The sequence below is a fragment of the Excalfactoria chinensis genome, chromosome Z, assembly GCF_039878825.1.
Source record: "Excalfactoria chinensis isolate bCotChi1 chromosome Z, bCotChi1.hap2, whole genome shotgun sequence".
NCBI classification, from domain to species: Eukaryota; Metazoa; Chordata; class Aves; order Galliformes; family Phasianidae; genus Excalfactoria; species Excalfactoria chinensis.
In genome coordinates this window covers 33,026,258-33,047,366 of record NC_092857.1, presented here as the reverse complement: position 1 = coordinate 33,047,366, position 21,109 = coordinate 33,026,258, and the positions used below count along the sequence as shown (strand labels likewise).

Genomic DNA, 21,109 nt, shown 5'->3' with positions numbered 1-21,109 from the left:
ACCAGCTTGCAGAATATCCTGGTGATATCCCTGATCCAGGCTCCAGGCAGACTGCAGACTTTCCTATGATGAGCTCTCTGTCTAGTGGAGACCTTGGTCACTTTGATTTCTCACGGACTGCCAATAAATGAGCTGGTCTCCCAAGCAAGTTGGTGCAGAGCTGGGCCAGTTCTGAAGTGGCTGACCTCCCCCACCCTTTGATTGTTTTGTTTGCCCCCTGTAGCATCCACCCACCCTGAGATTCCTTGGAGGCCTAATCAAGGTCAAGGGTGGGCAGTGCTGGCTGCACCCATGGTACCTCAACAGCCTGCCCACAAGTTTCCAGCTGTCCCCTGCTCAAGTGAAGCACTTTAGGTTGCTTCAAAAAGCCCCACAAAGAGCTTTTTGTCTGCCTCTTTTTTTTTTTTTTTTTTTTGCTATAGGCCCCTTAAGTGAGTAAGGCTATTCTGTTTGGGTAAGAGATCCTCAGCAAAAGAAAAAGAGACGTAAACATCAAAAAAGCCAGGGCCTCCACACAAGACTGGATTGCTTTACTCTGTGGGTAGGTCAGGATGCAACAGGTAGGCGTCAAGATTCTCCCCTCTATCCTCTTTCCAAACTTATCTCTATCCAAGGACAAGCAGATGTCCAGAAATAGTGACCAAGTGTTGAGTGAGCAAATCTGAGAAGTTGAATAATTAGCAATATATGCCTAGCTGGCAAAAATTTTATGTTTATCCAGTATTCATATGTTTAGATGAGTGCTGGGAAGATTGTGAACCTGGAGAACTCATCCAGTGAGGAACCAGGGGAGAAAGAGATAAGTGTTGCGTAATGGAGCAGAAAAGATTTAATGCTGTTTACTGTGTGTGCTCCTGCTTGCAGGACACCTGCCATTGCAATTGTGAATAAAATCTGCTTTATCAGAGATACCGTCATGATAAATTCATTTGGATATTTCCAGCAGTCTGAGAACTCCTGAGGCCTTCTGATGTCTTCTGTCTCATTTCAAGATCTCCTGGATTTCAGGCCCACCTCTCACATCGTGATCTGCCATCATTTCACAGAACATGACTGCACAGGAGCCAATGACTGCACAGAGTACAACCTATCTACTCAAATTCTCTACAAATCAGATAGGGGGGCATAGAAATCAGAAAAAGATGATGCTCCCTCCCATCCCAAAGTCCTAGCATGGGGAGAAGGAGCAGCCTCACTTCTGCAGATTCCCCCATTTCCCTAGTATTCCCTACTCAGCCTTGCAATGGCTGAAGCCAGCAGCCTGGCCCCTTCACTCCAACTCTGTCCTACTCCTGATCACACCCACCTCTTAGCATCATTCTTCTTATGCTTCCTGCAGGATGAAGCTAACAAGGATCTGCTTCCTCTTGCCCACTAAGGTGAGACCTCCCTGGGTGTGTCATGTGCTGAGGGCCAGCAAAAGAAGGGCTTCAGGCAGAAAGCATATGGGGAGAGTGGAACATGGGTGTCTTATCTCCCCCATCCACCTCTCCATCTACCTCTCCATCTACCTCTCCATCTACCTCTCCATCTCCGCGGTCCCTTGGAAATACCCTTGAGCCTATAGCTTGTTCCTGCTCCTCTTTAAACATGAAAAAATTCTAGCCAGTCTGCAGTTTTTATAAGTAAGATGACAATTCATAAGTATCATAAAGGAAGTTGTATTTATTTTTTTTAATTCCATACTTAAAGAATAAGTTATAATAATTCCCTTTGCTGCTGCTCAGTTGAAGACTCTCAAATCTCTTTACTTGCAAATATCTGTAGCACTTTTTTTTGTTAGTTTTGTAGAATTGCAACTTATGAAACAATATTTTGCAAAATCAAGTATACACTGCACAAATTATTTCAGTGAATTAGTACAGCATAGGATAAAACACTTAATTGGATTAGGACAGGTCAACAGAATGCTAGGAATCAGTACGCCAAGTTGGAAACATCACATGGCTGAGACCTTAACTCATTAGTGCAAACCGTGATATTGAGTATGAATGAAACTGTAGTATGTGAGCTAAATTAACTGTGCTGTAAACATTTTAAATTACTTAACATATTCTTCATATGGCAGATTTTGTAGTGTAAAAAAAATAATACATAAATTTCTTATCCGTCCTTTTGCACTTATTGCAGGGACGTTATTAAAGCACAATTCCCTGTTTAACATACCATGTACAGTGACAAGTTGAGCCTGTTTGGCTCTTTAGTGGCATGCTGACTTATTAAGATCAGCGTGGTTTTAACAAGTTAACGGAGAAAGGAAACTGATAGCTGGGGTAGGTGCATGTTGAGAGGAACTGCTTATTTTGATTGGATAATCCATCTTCCTATTTTGCCGGAATGTTCCTGTGTGCTGCTCCATTTGCTGGCATGAATGTAGCCTGAACTTTGAATGACTGCTTTCACTGGTGCCTGAGATAAAAGAAATAATGTGATAAAGGATGGCAAATACTCATCCCAAGTATTCATTGCATTTTACAGTGAGATTAAAAACCTTCCCTGGAGAAGCAATCTACGACAATTTAAAGGTGTTAGAAATGCATAAAGTTTTGCATATATTTATCTCTAGTCATATGAATTTATGAATATCTGTGTAGTTAGATGACCTTTTAAGGGCAGAGCTGCTCACATGGAATCAAAGAGTGGGAACTCTTTATAAGAGTGATCTTGTTAGGTCTACTTGGAAATATAACTGTACTTTGTAAGCATGTTTCCTCTTTTTATTCTAGCTTCGTGTGGGTTTTGCTTCAGCCACAGACAGAGAAATGATCAAAAGCATTCTGGGCTGCAGCCTTATAGCACTGAACTGCCTCTTCTAGTAATTACTTTTAATGAAATATTTCTTAATTAAGCATTAAGGATGGATGATTAGGGAAGGCTGTGTTGTAAGTTGTATAATGGTTACTCCGCTCAGTACAAAAGTAAAATAAAGGTGGTCAAGTGGGGAAGAAACATTACTTGTTATAAAAAAAAGCAAACAGGGATGTTTGCACGGCAGGGTGAAGAAACAGCTAAATGTTAGTTTAAGACTATCTTTCATCAAAGTAAAATGAAAGACAAGAGTGAGGTTTCCAAGTGCACTAATAGTCCTGAACTATATGGTTAATGTAAGCAAACGGCTGAATTTTAGGGCAATTTTTGCCTTTTCTCTCCATTTTCTCTCCATTTAAAATCTATATTCTGACCTGTGCTCTACTGGCATTGACAATCATTAATCAGTTGCTCGTATTAAAAAGTATATTTGTTTCAGTGTTAGTATTTGTATTCTCATGGCGCTTACAGTCTCTGAGTGAGTCCCATTTAATTACCACAATATATGTATATATAAATATATATATATTTACATACATGTGTTGTTATATTAATGTAAATACACAAACATTCACAGACATACATACATGTAAAATACGTAGGTTGTTCTGAAAGTAGTGCCCTCTATTTATTTTGATGGAAAACACAACAGATACAAACAGCATGATAATACTATTAAGGGAGCAAATTCTTAACTACAAAGCAGTATTTTTCAGCATTGTCAACATCATTAGCTATGCAATTGCACTCATAACAATCTGCGTGACCATCCGGAACATGGCTTGTCTTTTATGTTGCTGTCTCCAAATGGATGTCAGAATTAAAGACGAGGAGAAAGTAAGTAATTTCCCTGAATGAAAACAGGTAGACAAAGCTCAGCTGAACTGTGGGAGTATAAACCATGCTAAAGAGACAACATGACATCAATATTCAGCAGGTTCTTGACTTTTCATTGACAGGGCTATGTTTCACTGTGTTATCCCACTGCTAAACTATTTAGAAAATAAAGATATTTCTGTAGGTTATTCTTTTAAATTCTTTGTAGAATTTTTGAAGAAGAGGGAATTGATGATGTAAGATACACATTCTAGCATTCAGCTGAAATAATAAGAAAGTGGCATTAAAAAAAAAAAGACAATGAAGTCATAAAGCAGAAAATGAAAGTGGTACGTGTAAAAGCGTACACAAGGGGGAAAACCTTAAAAACCAAAAAATGATGAAAGAAAACTTCTACCACAGAATAATTAATTTTCAAGACTTTGAAGAAACAGGAGCCTATGAATGACCTTCAAAGCAATCCAGCCCATCACTTGGGATTTATACAGGAAAGGAGAAGCACAGCTGCTTATCTTTATCATGTACACTTTCGGCTTGATACAAATTGGCCTCATTCTGTTGTGCACCATCACCATCTCAAGTCTCACCTGTAATCACCTTCCTTTACAGCAAAGAAAAGTGATTGAGAGCAGCCTGCAACTTTTGGACAAAATGGGCAAAAGGTTTCCTCAACAGTGTCTAAGAGAGAAAATGTCCTTCAGATTTCCTGAGCAGGTTCTAAAACCCAGACAGAAAGAAACTGTTAAAGTAGCTATTGAAGAAATCTTGCAGCACATCTTCTATATCTTTAGCAAAAATCTGACTCTAGCTGCGTGGGATGGGGCAGCTCTAGAACAATTCCAAAATGGACTCTATCAGCAAATTGAGCAATTGGAGGCATGCATAATCAAGAAACAGACTCACTATTTGTGGAGTAAAGAAGTCAACAGGCTGAAACTGAAAAAGTATTTCCAAAAGATAGACTCCTTTCTTAAAGAGAAACAACACAACCTGTGCTCCTGGGAGATCAGCCGTGCAGAAATGAGGAGATGTCTTCAATTGACTGATAAAGTCACGAGGAAGCTTTACAACTAAGGTACAAAGATTCTGACCTGATATAATTTAGCTTTAGAGTTAAATACTATGATCTATCTTGGGGCAATGCTTCTATAGTTCACTTTCATCATATTTGAATGACTATGCTGCTAATGTTATTTTTGAAATTGTAGTATATTGTTCAATGTTGGTTGACTTCTCTTTGTCAGGCATTATGTGTACACTACCTGTAAAATGACCCATATGAATTTTCAGTGAGGTTACTCCATGGGAAGGAGTTTAGGTTGATGCTGTTTATTCTTTCAAGTTTTGTATGCTCTTTTCCAAGAATGTTTTCTTTAACACATTTGATGCACTCTAACATTTGCTTTGTTCAAAGGGATAAAATAATTCTAGAAGAATTTGTACAGAAAACTGTTTGCAATAACTATATTTCTGCAATACTTATCAGTTGTATGCTGCTACTTAATAGTTATTTACCTCGTCTCTAACTTTCTGGGGAAGTTTTGTTTATTCCCCCCACCCCACCCCCCATCCTGCCATCTTTCCAATTCACTTTAACTTCTTTCACATGCTTATTTGAATTAACTTTTCTACGTAAAACTATCCTAAAGTTACATTAGCTAATAGCACATCCTACTTGTTCCTGGGCATATTCATCCTGGCTACTGCAACCTCAGACTTGATTCCATTCCAGTTCACTATGATTTGGTGCTATGCTTTCTTGTTGCATGAAATCTTCCTCTCGCCTTTTGCTCATAAATCCATTCACAGAGACATGTCGCTGCCAGTATTCCAGCAGAGTTCCACCCTTAGACCACACAGCTTTGACGAATAATAGAAATACAAACAACTTACTCAACATAAACTACTTCTACTGGGCAAAAGTCCACTAATTTCTGCAAGGGTAAGACAGGATTTTACACTTGGGAAACTGTCCCTGGGTAACTCCATTTCAAATTAATGTGTTTTCTGTAGTCGCTTGCTGTATGTTAGAAAGAGGGAATACAGAGTTTCATACAGGCTAGATTACCAACTGAATTTTTGTTAAAAAATGATAATAATAAAAAGCCAAAGAAAGCAGCTGTATTTTGTGGCCAAAGCTGATCATCTCTGGACACACTTCTGGGTCCTACATGAAGAGGTAGGGGAGAGATGGTGAGATTAGTTCTTAACAGAAGGAAATTTCAGTCCCAGAGGGCTGAAATTAGTAAGGGTAGCTTTTAACATCTGGTGAGGAGACATTTGAAAGCTCTTCCTGTTCTGCAGCCATTCAGAATAGTAGCATTCAAAGTACAGATAATAAAAGCGGGTCTGTATAAAAATGAATTGATGAAAACAATAGCAATGATCATCCAGATCTCAAGTACCATTATCTGTGACAGAGGTCTCTTTTGCAGGGTAGCCATACTCTCCTCTCTGCCAGTTACGGATGCAAGCTAAAGGAAATGATGACAGCTATAGGTCTGAAGCGAAATACCAGAAGGAAAGCCTGCCAACAACGCTACCATGATCCAATACAAACAGAAAGGAAAAAGCGTGAGATTCCACAAAAAAAAACTACTAACAACACTTGGAATAGTTCCTCTGCCAGACTGTTGGAAAGCTGATTTCCTGCTTGTTTGTTTTTTGCACTTCTGCAAACCTGTACAATAAAAGGATGTTCAGCCTATTTAGTGTTCTGGTTGTGGCATTCGAGCAGACTTCTGCAATGAAGTAAAATGATACTGAAACAGCCCCATTTTTACTGAAACATGGAAATGGGATGAAATATCTTCAGCTGCTCTCTCATGAGGGATTACAGGATTTTCTGCTTCACTTTCCTGCAGTAGAAAGATGTTAACTCATAGCTTACAGATTATTCAGAAACTCTTATCCCCAAAAGCTTCCTTTGTGGTTCACAATTATCCTTCGTAATCACGAAGTATTACAGTCAACAGGGTACTTTACAGCGCAGAAGACAACAGAGTGGGCACTAGAGGGCAAAGTGAGATTATAGACAAGTGTGCGAATTGCAGGTAAATGTGTGTATGTTTTGGCAAGACAGCATTTCAGCTCTTAATCACTGTGTTGCCTGTCAATCATCTAACTGCTATTGAGTTTACAAAAGAAAAACGAACTATTTATGAAGAAAGGAAGAGAATCTCAGAGAGAGTCAATATGAGTTTACAAACCAGCATTTGATTTCAATGAATTTTCAGTCATCTGTGAGATTGCAGAAATTATCTGTAAAGAGACAGTGTCTCAATTACTCACGTAAGCATAGAGACTTTGGTACAGAGATGGCTGCTGAACAAAAAAGAGGTAAAAAGCCAAACAATATTTACAATATTTCTTTGGTTTTTCAAAGAAGGGTAAAGAGTCTGTAAGGCGAAGAAAGAGAGGTAAAGAAAAAAATGTAAAGAGTCAGCAGATCCTTTTGCTTGTCACGATAGTATTTTGGAGCAACCTGTATTTTGTCACCACTGCGTTACTGGGTCAGCGGTATGTGATGTCCTTGACCTGAAACCTTCTACTATTTCTTCCACTTAGAATTTTTCTGGAAATTAAGACATACATAGTAAAATACCATTCTGAATATAAATTGTTTTCAAATATAAATGAATGAAATTGTGAACACGAAATCTTAAATCCAGGTAGAAAATTTAACACAGAAGTCTTTCCAAGCTAAGAGTGCTTACAGCTAAAAAAAGAAAGCCATACATTTTCTCAAAAGATGTGCACTAGTGCTTTCCTGCACAGATCCCATTCCCACATTCTCAGTTGTGGCTGTTTTTCATGGCTAGTTTCAAAGCCATGTTGTTTACATGTGCAGTGCTGCACTTCTTAGGAAATTTAATGAAAATGTGCATGATTTCATCTACACAGAGCCTGTTTCCTGGAGTATATTTATGAGACTGGGATCAACTGCATTGTATCTGACATGAAACATCAGAGTAGCTACAGCTGATCTCAAGCATGCTAATTCCAGACTTTACTGTGGCGGATTTTTTGCACAAGACGTTACAGCTGTCCAAAGCAATTCTTCCACAGCTTTGGCATGTTCTGCAAACTGTGCCTTTACTTCATTTTTAAATTGGAGAGAGAGAAGGAGGGAACAAAACCAAACCAAACCAGGGAGAGAGAAAAAAAAAAAAAAAAAAAGAAAAAAGAAAAGAAAAAAAAGAAAAGAAAAAAAAAAAGAAAAAAAAAAGAAAAGAAGAAGAAGAAGAAGAAAAAACCAGAACAAAGCCTGTGTGAGTGACTCCCCAAACAATTATCCAGGATTAGCCCTTGCGGTAGGGAGGACAGCTGTGAACCCTTCTGTCAGAGCGATGTGGACTGGAGAGAGGAGCAGGAGCTGCTCATGGGGAAATTAACTTTGCTTTAGAAAGTTCATGCATTGCATATAGGTTGAAAACGTAAGGATTTGATACTTCCCAATATGGTGACTATGCTTTTCAATATAAAAAAAAAAAAAATCTAATATTATAAATGTAGGCAAAGATGAGTCAGTTATACCACTGTTTTCCATAGTTATATCAAGAAATCTTGGTAAGGCATCTCTTTTCAACTATTTTCCTAGCCTGCAGACACTCTGGGGCTGAAGTCACCTCTACAAACTGGAGGACAACTACGGTGCTGCAGTGGGACCCCTCCCTGCTGCATCAACTCACAGCTGAGCCTACCTTCTTTCCAAACAAATTTGGTGTTCCTCATCAGTTGTGTCCTGGGTGAATGCCTCTTCTTTCTGTAAGATACTAAAACCAAAACCCAGCACACATGAACTGGGAGCCCTCTGTTTTAATTTAATCGAAGCAATGGTAGTTCATGAATAGATGAGCACACAGAAATAAATGTTCTTCCTCATCTCTCCTAGCAAGAGGCAGCAGGGTTGACTGGTTCTCTAGAACCAGCCTTCTTGCACCCAGATTCTTTCTAACTGGGGTTCTAAAACCAGGTATTAACTTCACTGATGAACAATTCAAAATTCTGAGCGAATAGCAGCCTGAGACCCAATCCAAACAACAATCAAATCCCTCTCCTGATTTTTGAAAACATGGGAGTGAGCACCATTAATGTTCATCTCCACGAAATAACTTCAGAACAGCATTTTCAAAGTCAAAACCCACACTAAGAAGAAGAAATACTGAGATTCCAAGTAGTATATCTGCCCCCTTCACACCAGTTACTATAATGTCTACTCACCTTAGCTTTTACTGAATGCTGTATTCTCCAAGTTCCTTATCTTGGTAGGCCAGAGCCTTTACAGCTTCCTCTGGACTTAGCTGGAGAACTGTGAGTACAGCTCATTTTCCCAGAATGGAAATATCAAACATATTTAAATAAAATGAAAGCTTTTCTTCTACAACACCAAAACCAGCATCAACAACAACAGCAACCACAGAAACAATAACAAAAACCCCACAAACAACCCCCCCAAAAAACAAACCAAACCCACCCAGCCCTATTTTACTTTAACTATCTGTGAAAATGCTGCTCTTTCAGAAATTAATTAAGAAATTAATATGCTTTCTATCCAGCTCTCCTCAACTTAGAGGTGGGCTCAGTTCTGGTCTCCATGTTCAGAGTAGAGCTCACATTGGCTGTTGCAGATCTTTACTTGGGATTATAATGTTTAATAGTTAAAACTAAGTTTCTGCAGCAGAATTCACACTGTTTTCCTTTGGGCAAGGCTCAAAGCCTGTCACAGCTATTCACGTGTAGAACAGGCTAGAGGTGGCTTCACTGTCTCTGCGTGGCTTTCTGTGTTGTGTGTGACCATAAAGTCAGTAAGGTACTGCTATTTTCAGGTTCTCAGAATGGAAGTAAGCATTATCTTTCTTTCCCCCTGTCTGACTGGTAGCTGCTGAGCTCCAGAACCCCAGAAACCTCCTGCCAGACCTCACCTGGAAGATCGTGGCAGCTGTGGCAGTGATGGAGAGGATGAGGAACAGTACCGTCGGCAGCTGTCAGACCACTCAAAGAGCCTTGGGCACGGCACTGTTGTGCAGGCTGCCTGTGGCATTTCCCTGCTGACCCCAGCCTCATCTCTTGTCAAGGATTGCTGGTTGAGGTGTGGCACACGTGTTCACCTTGTGAGAAATGCTCGTATTCAGTAGTTTGGGCTTAGGTGAAGTTTCCTATGAATCACAATTCCTTTCATGCTTCTACAGAAGCGGGCAATCCTGACAAGGGTGTGCCAGATCAGAGCACATTTTCTCCATTCCCTCACTGGCCGAGGACTCCCAGGTTTACAGCCTGTGCGAGGCTCCTCATTCCCTCAGCGGATTTCCTGTCCCTGTGTACTGCTTGGTTAGCCCCTCCCAGCTCCCCTCCTCCTACTCTTTAGCTTTTAACTGTTCTGGAATGCTGGGATAACCCCTCATAGTTAGCCTTCCCCTCTTGTCTGGCATTCAGGCTGCAGAACTGGTTTGTACCAGTACATCTCATGTTACGTTATTCACAGCATACACTTTTTCAGAGTATAAAATTGGAATGCTCAGAAATTCAAAGTCTGGCTGAGATTTAATGGTAAAAGTAAAAAGAGGTTTCTGCTGTTTCTCAATGGGGTGGCACGGTTCTGTTCTCCCCACATACAGGATCCAAGCCGATCCCTTTCTGCAATGCAGGTATAACCCATGACAGCGCACCACGGAGATATCTGATGGCAGTGAAAGCGGCACACGCATTTTGGGCTACAACTGGCTGAGCCCACCAGGGCTGTCGATGGTGACGTACCATGAAAGCTGCGGGGTCTCCCACCTGCCAGCCCTGCTGATTCTGAGGTCAGAGCCACGAGCTGCCGCTGTGCAGGCCCAGGCCTTTGTGAGGTCATGACTGGGTGCCACAGTCTGGCCCACTGAGGCACCACCTGGAACTGTTGGCCGTGGCTGCCGATGCATGTGGTAGGAGCTCGTGCTGCTGTCCTGGTGACTGTGCTTGGGGCAGGCGCACTTCTCCTGCAGACTGGGTTTAAGGCTTGTTGCTCACTGGCTTTCTTTTGCGTAGACATTTCTGCTGCTGAAGGGGACACTGAGAGGGGGCAAGCTTGATTCTTCCACATCATGAGGAGAAAGGCTCCACAGAGATCAACAGGGGCACAGAGTGCCCCTGAAAGGGTGAGGGTGAGGAGAGCCGGCAGGAACTTGGAAGAGGCAGAAATGGAGAGCAGCCGGCTCTCAGAAAACAGGTAGGTGGGAGGTTTGTTCCTCCTGGGGACACGAGCTGTTGGGCAGCAGAGATGGAGCAAATGTGGGGCTGAGGACAACACAAAGTCCAGATCCCATGGGAACACAGGGTGAAAAGGAAGCTGGAATGCTACTCATATCCTTTGTGTGCTGCTCATATCCTTTCCATGCTGCTTGTATCCTTTCCATGCTGCTCGTGTCCTTTCCATGCTGCACACTGTTGCCAAGCTGGGGCTGCTCCCTCGGAGGCTTCCCAACATCTCTCTTCTTGCTGGGGCCTCCGAGCTGGTCAGTCTGCTGGCCGTGGCTCCCGTGGTGTGGAAACGGTGCACAGCAGGGCTTTTCATTTTCCTCCACAGCTGCACCCTGTCTCCAGTGGCCCAGGTAGGGCCAGCCAGCTACAGAAGCAGTGCTTTGTACAATGAGGGTAAGTCCAGGGCTTTGCTCCACCAGGTTTCTGGGGTGCGTTTTGGCCAGCAAGGGGCACCCCAGTACAACAGGAGCTGGGACGCCAAGCCTTAGGCTGACCTCCTTCTCTGAACGTGCCATCAGAGGTGTGCCTGCAAAGTGACTCTTCCCAGCCCTCAGTATCCTGCTCATAGGATGCACCCAGCAGCCCCGTCTCCTGGGCACAGCCCTGCCCCTGCCCTTCTTAGAGGGTCAGACACGGTTCTGACTGTATTCCTGGAGGACATGCTTGAGCTTTTGTTTTTCCTCTTTCTTTGCCAGTGTCCGACATCATCAGGTATCTGAGAGAGTCACCAACCCTGGTCTCCCTCAAGAGACACTTCAGAACATGCATCTCCTCTGTGTGAGTACAGCAGCTGTCCAGTGTGGTAGTGGGGGTTCCATTGGTCCGGGTGGGCAGGCCAGGCTGGCGGTGCTACCCACCGGGAGAATGGTGCAGCCTACCTGTGGAGAGTACCTCAAAGCAGGACGTGTTTCTTCATCTCCTGCATAAGGAGATTTGACTCCTCAGCAAAAGAGAAGTCAAGCTCACAGCAAAGGGCCTGTGAGCCACTGCTTTCGCTTGCTGGATCAGCATTCTTCCCTGGGTTACTTCAGCAGCCTTCCTGAAGGTGCTCTGGGAGGCAGGATTTGGCATGGTTTGCCTGTGGTGCTGAAGGCAGCTGAGGGAAGCCCCACTCCTTCTGGAGGCTGCTCTGTTGGATGTTCTTTGCCAGCAGCAGACTCCCCACTTTGCTGCTTTGCAGCCTGTAAGAGAAGATACCCCTGAGAAGGGTTCTGCCTCAAACCCTGAGCGCTGCCAACACCCTGACTCCTTCATTTTCAGGAAGGAGATGTCCAAAAGCAGGTCTGGGATCTGTCTGCTCCTTCTTCTGATCCTTCTATCAGCTCATGGTGAGTATTTGCCTGTTGCCAGCAGCGCACACAAACGTTAGAGGGGTGGCAGGTTCTGGAGCACCTGCGGGGCCCTTCGCACCTCCCGCTTCTGCTGCTCAGGGAGCTCTGAAGGTGCTGTTGACACACAGATCCCAGGTGGCCCGAGCGCCAACTCAAAGCCATTTCAGAGCTTTAGGTTTGGACGCTGTGTGCAGGAGCTCCCACACCCCGTAGCTTTTGTTGTCTGTACAAGTCAGAGTAAGAGCAGAGGTCAGCCAAGCCAAGCCTATGAGGGGAGGCTGCCTGTCCTACCAAGTTCACTGTCAGAGAGGCAGAGGCAGCGGGAGCAAAAAGCCTTTGTGCTTTACAGTCAGGGTTGCAGTTAAGACCTTTCCCCCTTCTCAAAACCGTAACCCGGGTCCTGTGCTGGGGAAGCACCCAGCTGCCGCGCTGCTGTGCTACTACTGCTCCTGCAGCCCTCTGCATGGAGAGGGGCTGGGGGAAGTAGGGACAGTGACAGGCAGGGCCAACGTGGGTTCGTCTCAAGAGGCTGAGCATGGGCTTGCCCAAGGTTATGTAGAAAGAGAGGACTGTCTGGGGGCAGTCCCTACCATTAGTGGGAGCCAGGAAAGGTAGGGTAGCTGCCCAGTGCTGAATGCACCTGGAGGGCATGGCTGTGCCAAACCTGCAAGCCAAAGAACAGGGTCCATTCTTGCATGTCCATGTGCTCTCTGCCCCAGTCCCCCACATCCTCAGGGAACATCCTGCACCCTGGTCTGGGGGCGCGACAGTGGGACTATGGCAATCCTTAGAAACCAGAGAGAAATAACTTTCTGTCTGTGTTGCAAATGACAGCTGGTGCTTACTGTGGAGTCTCATTGGCAAAAATATCGTGGACAAAGGATTTCATGCAGGTCAGTGACAACTGCTGAGGGACAGGGAGTTCCCACAGAGAATGTCTATAGGTGATGGCTGGGCAAATGCATGCATCCTCCTGTTGCCAGCATCGAGTGGTGCTCCAATGGAAATTCTTGCCCTTTCAGGTGCTGTCATTGCAGAGTGCTCCACGCATGATGAACTTAGGGTAAGGGCCCCCATCTGTCCTGCTGCTCTCCTGGTGGGATAGTGGCAGACGAGCTCTTGTCATTTGCGCTGCCATGCACAATCCTCAGGGCTTGTGCCTTTCCTTTTCTGTCTTTTATTACACATGGAGGTGATGGGAAGCGCTCCTAAGCTTGAAAAGAAAAGGCAGCACAAAGAAAGGCCTGTGTGCCTGCTCGTCTGTGAGCTCTGAGTGCACTTGAGGGGCTGCGCAGCTCTCTGACATCATCTGCTTTGTGGGTGTTTGCAGGAATTCGCTGACTGAGCAAACCCAGGGGATTGAAAACCAGAAGAAGGAGGTGTCCTATCTGACTGAAGAGCAGGGCACTGTGATGAAGGTGATCCTGTTGTTTGAGTAAGAGGCTGGGATGAGCAGAGCCTTGGGCAGGGCGCTTCTGTGGAGCTGGCTGTGGGATTTCCCTGCTGACCCCAGCCACTCATCTCACAGCAGGCAGTGCTGGTTGAGCTCCCCTCCTGCAAAGGCTTTCTCTTGGTCACGTTTACCCAGGCCACCTCCTGCGGCTGGAAAGCTGCCCGCATTCTTGTCCTGGTAATCTAGGACCTCCAGGAGCAGCTCTGGTGTCTTCCAGAGAGTGGAGACTCCTGGGTTCCCTTTCAGACGTATCCTCCCCTGCCACAGCTCATCCGGAGAGCGTGGAGACAACTAGCCAGTGGTGTCCCAGTCCGTACTATGGCGGGGGACACAAAAATTCCTGTCCCGCCCTTAACTTGTCCTGATGAAAAAAGGCTGAGCATCTCTGCAGACGAGGCCTGTGTTTTGCTTTCTGATGCACTTCCTGACGATGTTCCTTGGCTTTGATACGGAATGCAGCGGTCCACTGTAGCAGCCTGGTGACGTGCTCATCTCCTGTGCTTCTTTCTCTCTTCCCCAGGATGTCCAGGATGTGAGAGAGGCAGTGTCTGTGACACCTAGGGAAAACTGCTTCGCAAAGCCTGACTGGGTTCTGAAAAATGCAGGTATGGACTCAGACAGGTGTGTCTTGTTACACTGGGCTTATGCTCAGCGCTGCCAAAATGAGGCCGTGCTGCAGCCTCGTCTCTCTGAGGAAGAGCCAGATGAGACTACACCAGCTGGCCCAAGGACACAGCTGTGGCACCGCGGCTCCCTTGGGCTCAGCGGCTCAGCCCCATCATGCCCTCGCTCCCTGCAGTGGTGCCCCTGGCAGGAGTTCCTGCGCTTTGCTGGTATTTCTCATGGACCACAACCAGGTCCATGTTGTCCTTAGCTCTCCCCATGCAGCTCGGCCTTGAGCCTGCTGCCCTTCACACAGGGCCTTGCTGCCTGCCACTGTCCGCAGACCCCATCTCTGTGCACCGGAGATAGAGATGCTGTCAGTAGGCAGTCTTAGAAATAGCCTGAGACAACTAGGTGCTGGGAGACTGGGTTCCTGGCAATCATCCGCTATCTTCTCTGTTCAGGGGTCTCCATAGACCTGCAGAGATCATCTGGTTCTGCATGGCACTGCAAGGTGGCTTGGTTCCTGTGCTCTCCAAACGTGCTGGAGACCTTTGAGCAGGTGGGGTAACTGAGATCCTCGGTGCTGCTTTTGTTCCCTCCTGTCGAGCTGGGGGAAGCCCCTGGGACTCTCCCCTCAATCCCCTCTGCAGTACTGGTGCTGCTCAGGTGCCCGGCTCCTGAGGGCTCCCTCAGTTCTTGGCTTACCAGAAACCAGTGGTATTCCTCTGAAGGCAGGCTGACCTGGGCTGAGCTGTGCTGCTACATCCTGCATTCCATTGTCCGTGGTCAGGGCTGGGTGAGGAATCTGCTCCTCTGCCACCCCGTTTGCCTTTTTCATCTCTGATCGTTGTTCTTTGGGTTGGGCAGGGGGGGAGGCAGGGGAAGATGGGGAGCTACTGGTCAAAACAGTTTTCTTTGTAGCCCTGACTCCGGTGTGGCGTATTGCACGTTGTATAACGGATATTTTCCTCTCCATGGGAACATGCAGAGCTCTCTTTCTCTTGCCAGCAAGGCAGCGGGTCGTGCCTGTCTGCTTCTTTACCTGCCATCTGCAGCACCAAAACAGCTTGTACGCTCAGTGCTGCCTATGCTTTACACTGTGTGGGCAGCAGTGTGTGCCTCATCTCTCACTCACTCCCTGCTCTCCACTTTCAGCTGGACCTTTCCCCGGGTTTCTGCATGCCTCTGAAAGCATCTCAGAACTGGCTGGTCTTCCACTTGCCTGCAAAAGTCCTTCCTACTGCACTTACTGTGCGGCATGCCACGGACACAACCTTGTGGGACATCCGCAGCGCTCCCCATAATTTTGTTGTCTATGTAAGTGTCTACTGGTACATGGGGCTGGGACGTGGCTGTAGGGAAATGCCCCCGCTAGGGAATATTCTGGAGAAGAGGACCAGTACGTCCTTTGAGAAGTGCTCAAGGGGAGACTCAGCACCACCACATCCTAGAACGGAGCTGCAGGAGCTTCTGGAACTCCAGTGGCCCAGGTATGGTACATGTGTTGACCTGCTGCCCTCTGTCCTATCTTGTAGGGTCTGGATGAGGAAGATGTAACTATGCTTGGGAATTTCAGCTACGATGTCAGGAAAGAGCTGACCCAGACCTTTGACCTGCAGGTACAGTTGTTGCGTGTGGGCAGGAGACCGTTCCAGAAACACTGCTTTGGCAGCAAGTCAGTGGCAGGGGGAGCGTGGGGAGTCCCTGCCAGGGCAGGGGTCCAGCACGGGGGCCAGGAGGAACGTGCTGAGGTTCAGAGGGCCGTGAGCACATGGCATGGCAGGGTAGCTGAATAAAACAGGGAGAGCACCGTGTTGGACCCAGCAGTGCGCAGGTGTGCAGTTCCCCAGCAGTGCCCACCACTTTTGGCGGAGCCCTGCAGGCCCACATGTGAAGGGAAATGCCTTGAAATGCAAGTGTCAGGTGGTGAGAGCCCATCTAGGCCCTTTTTCCCCTGGGACCACACAGCGTCAGGCTTCCAGTGCTGCTCATTCTGCTACCACAGGCCAGATGTTTGCTCCGCTGAGGCACAGGGGACTTAGAGGGACCGCCTGGGAGAAGGGAAGCAGTGAGAAGCCTCCTCCTCAGCCAAGGAGGGAGCTGGCACCCTGCTGACAAGGAAACGCATGGAGGCAGCTGCGGTTGCTTCCAGGCCTGTTGTGAAGTCTCTTGTCCTCTTTGTTTTGCAGACCGGAACCCCCAGAGCCTTTTGGTATATAAAGCTCGTCGTACTCAACAACTGGGGAAACGTGGGACACACCTGTATTTATCGGGTGCAGGTTCATGGCAAGATAGCGTGAACAACTGACATTGGCTGAAGACACTAATTGGCATTGTAGAAATAGATTATTTAAAAAATAAAACACAAAATTATCCCAGACCAGTGTTGTGTGTTTGCTGTGGGGCAGAAGGTGTTCTTTCACAGGCTTCCTCTGAGTAGGCCGTTTTTACTTGTCCAGCAGAAACCAGACATTCCTCACTTTGCCTCTGCCCCCTGGATGTGAGTGAACCAAATAAATGGAGATTGTGATGCCCAAGCCCTTCCTTGTCTGGAGGGGTGCAAGGGACACCCATGAGGGCTGGCAGGTATTTTTACATCCACGGGGCTTAGAAACGGGTGTTGTCCTCCCAATCCAGCCTCAATGGTGGTGCTGTCATTGCTGACTCCAAATCCCATGAAAACCTCCCATAATTGAGAGGGTGTTCCTCTCCCATTTCTGCTACTCATGGAGCTCCAGAAATGCTGTCTGCATACAGACCCCACCTGGCCCCAGAGCCAGCCCAAGAGGTTTTCCTTTGGACTTTCTGCACAGGAGCTCCCATGGCCCTGCAGCTGCCGTGCCTCTATACCAATGTAAGAGCAATAACCCAAGTGTCTTCAGTCTAGTCTTGGCAGAGGCAGGGCTGTGATTATGCCTGGAGAGTGGGCAGCTGGGTGCATCCTGTGAGTGGGATACTGAGGGCTGGGAAGGATCACCTCGCAGGCACACCTCTGACGGCATGTTCAGGGAAGCAGGCCCCTGGAACCTGGTGGAGCAAAGCAGCCCTGGACTTACCCTCGTTACACGAAACACTACTTCTGCAGCTGGCTGGCCCTGCCTGGGGCCACCAGAGAGGGGGTGCAGCTGTGGAAGAAAATGAAAAGCCCTGCTGTGCACCATCTCCATGCCATGGGAACTATGACCAGCAGGACTGACCAGCATGGAGGCTTCCGCCAAAAAAGACATCTTTTCAAGCCTCCCAGGGAGCAGCCCCAGCATGCTGTCAATGGGCAGCATGGAAAGGATACGAGCAGCATGGAAAGTACACAAGTAGCATGGAAAGGACACGACTAGCATGGAAAGGACATGAGCAGCATGGAAAGGACACGAGCAGCATGCCAGCTTCCTTTTCACCCTGTGTTCCCATGGGATCTGGACTTGGCAACAGCAGCAGCACTGTGGGTCTGGTTTGGTCGTCTCACATGGGCTTTCAGCTTAGACTCTTCTCCCACGTATTTCTGAGCCCAGTGGCTCTTCTCCTACCCACAGCCCTCCCATGGTGACAGCTGAGTGCATCCTATAGCAGGGACGCTGCTCCTTAAACACCTTCAGGGACGGTGACTCCACCACTTCCCTGAGCAGCCTGCTCCAATCATGTAGTTGCCAAGGTTGGAAACAGCCTCTAAGATGATCCATTCCAACTTTCCACCTACTACCAATATTTCCCACTGAACTGTGTCCTTCAGTACATTATCCAGAGAATCACAGATGCCTGCAGAATGACAGAATGCCTACCCACTCCTTCCGAGAAGAAATTCTTCCTAATATCCAACCTGAACATCCCCTGGCACAACTTACTGTGATTCCCTCCAGTCCTACCTCTGGTTCAGTAGGAAAAGCAACTCACGCTTGCCCCACCACAACCTCCTTTCAGGGAGCTGTCAATTACCTTCAGCTATGCCCCCAAGGCTGACAGGGTCCTTTCCCCAGGTGGTAAATCAGAGGTCCAGGCTGTGACTCAACTGTTACCGTACGCTCCACCGCTTCACTGGGTGAACCAATGATTGGGCTGGCTGAAGGGCAAGCCTTCCCTAATACAAGGATTCAATGCAGTGCAACGCTTGTACAGTTGCCCATCACAATGCAGGCTGACATAATATAAGATGATTGATGGTTCCTTCACAGTTGAAGGTTGTGTTCTTTCCTGGGCTAGTTCTTGATGACATTACTAGAGGCATAGAGTAGTTTGGACCAGGAAAGGCTCAGCTCGCATTTCATCAGTCCCATGTAGTCCATCACCAGGTGTCACACTGACCTCACAGTGGCACTGGAACATCTTGATAACACATTGCTCTACCTGGTGATCCTGTGGACTCAAAGAGACTCATGTGGAGCCATACAGATGTTTTGAGATACTAGAAAGAGAAGGTTTGCCTTCCAAGGCAAGATGCAGGCTGTGTTCCTGTTCTGGATCAGCACCTCAGCTTTCACTGGATTTGCCACAGGGACATGATTAAGGTTCCCCTAGTGATGAAAACCAGAGTGTTGACCATGACGTCTGCAAGCCAGTTACCGGGGGGATGACTGGTCCCCCAGACTCAAATAATCTTCCCCAAGGTGCAAGCAGGCCACACCACTTTAGTCCTACTTGCACCTTTCAAGGTCATTCTGTTTTATGGGTACTGGGCTCTAGGTTCTCAGGGACAGGGAGCAGAAGATTGTTTTCATTTTCTGGAGAGGATTGTTGTCTTGGGCAGCAGTCTTGGTCTCATCCTGGAGCAAGTGTTGCAGTCTTGGCATGCCCAGGCGATACCAGATAGCTGTATGGGCAGCCCGCAAGCTTTAGCAGCTGCCCACATTGTCTTTTGTTCAGCATGCCACAGCTTCTGATGTAACCTGCAGGCAATGTTCTTGGATGGTGAATCATCAATCCATTGAACTTGAGCGAGCGTGTCGGCTTCATCGATTCCCAGTAACTGTAGAGGCTGATGGCCACATGAAGAGGTGATGGGAGGCACTCCTAAACTTGCAAAGAAAGGAAGACACAAGGCAGTGCCTGTGTGTCTGCTCATCTGTGAGCTCTGTGTGTTAGTTAGGGGCTGGGGAGCTCTCTGACTTGTGTGTCTGCAGAAACTTGCCCTCTCTGGTGAGTGAACAAGCCCAGGAGATTTAGTTCTTGAGGAAGGGGGTAACTTGCCTGTCTGTGGAGACTGGCTCTGTGATGAAGCTGATCCTGCACTTTGGGGAAGACACAGGAATGAGCATCTGGAGGGATGCAATCCCATGAGGGCTGGCAGGTATTGCAACAGTCACGGGGCTTAGAAACCCACCACGGCTCAAGAAGCAGCTCGGTCGGTGTGTTCCCAAAAGCAGCCCTGATGGTGGTGCTGCTGTTGCTGACTCCAAATCCCATGGGAACCTCCCATACTTGGAAGGGTGATCCTCTCCCACTTCTGCCTCTCAGGGAGCTCTGGAGATGCTGTCTGCACAGAGATCCCACCTGGCCCCAGAGCCAACACAGAGCTGTTTCACAGCTTTCCCTTTGGATGCTCTGTGCAGGAACTCCTGCAGACCCATAGCATCCATCCTCTATACCAGTCAGTGTAAGAGCATCAACCCAAGTGTCCTAAGCTCTCCTAGGACATCTTCCACTTTCTAACCTGCTTTGTTGTCTCTTTCTGGATGGTTTCAAATATCTTAACATCCCTTTTATATTGTGGAGACCTGAAACGAATTCCAAGGCTTGGAATTAAACAGGGTTCAAATGCACTGGTAAAATTCTGGCCTATACTGACACATTTGAATGGAACTAGGAATGTAAATTCAGCGTTGCTTAAGGAAGTGCAGTTTCACTGCAATTAATTTGTGCAGGCTGAGCAACACAAGAACAAACATCTCTTAAGCGTTTGACACTAATAAGTCACAAATTGTAATTTTTTTACTAATTAAGAATCCAACAAAATAGACCAGCGAAAAAAAGAGCTTTTTATCTTGCATGTTTTATGAAGAGACAGTCCTTCCAAGACCAGCGTCTGCTCTGTGTATGCTAGCTGAGATTTGCTTTCCCTTGAGACTCATATCGACAAAGGAGGTTATACTAACAACACTGCACAGCCTCCCCTCATCCTACATCCTACCGAAACATTCTGCCGAAGTTGAGACTCTCTGATCCTCCGAGGAGTGCAGAAGCTGAACATGTGAAGGAGTAGTACTTTTTCTGTGTTGATTTCGAGGTCAAAGAACGTTTTCTGAAGTGATGAAGCCAGCATCGGCCCCCAAGTATTTGGCTGAGAAAAGTAAAACCACACAGTGCCAGGATTTTTTCACAGACTGCACTCCAAACTCAGGAACAGATTAGGAGAAATGTCTCAGTCTTCACTTCTGTTTTGTTCACACATTGTCTCTGAGTCAACCCATCCCTTTACTGCCAACCCTCTGGACCAGTCCCCCTCTGTGGGAAAGAACAGAAAGGCAAAACAGAAGCAATGCAAATTATTGTCTCTCGCTCCTACACCACAGAAAGCAAACAACCTTCACATCAACACTTTAGTTCTGTGTGTCACTCACACAAAGTCTCTCTGAAAGTTCATGTCTATAGAGCTGCTCAGGAGCAAGCAAGAACTAAGGCATCCCAGGTTCACTGGAAGGGTAATGGAAATAAATGCCATTCACCAGGGATATTTGGAGACGTTTTAGGAACAGGATTCAAAAAGAGGACGCAAACTAACAAAAAAAAATCTGTTCTGATGCATGTCTGCTAGCTCGGTACAAAGTGATGTTATTTTTTGGGCACTTTCAGAACAGCCTATTTCTCCTGCCATATCTTGATGCCTTAGTCACGTTCATCACTTTTT

General features: G+C 46.5%; 1 protein-coding gene and 1 long non-coding RNA gene across 2 annotated transcripts; both read left to right on the top strand.

The window, feature by feature from the left end:
• Positions 1 to 4,089: 4,089 nt before the first annotated feature.
• LOC140264669 (interferon epsilon-like) lies at positions 4,090 to 4,719 on the top strand. Its single transcript, XM_072360602.1, has one exon. It carries the CDS (start codon positions 4,090 to 4,092, stop codon positions 4,717 to 4,719), a length of 630 nt encoding a protein of 209 aa, XP_072216703.1.
• A 10,740-nt stretch (positions 4,720 to 15,459) lies between these two features.
• Positions 15,460 to 16,589, top strand: LOC140263817 (uncharacterized). The gene is made up of 3 exons (XR_011905963.1): positions 15,460 to 15,591; positions 15,810 to 15,893; positions 16,464 to 16,589. It is a non-coding gene; the product is annotated as an uncharacterized lncRNA (long non-coding RNA).
• The last annotated feature ends 4,520 nt before the right edge of the window (positions 16,590 to 21,109 follow it).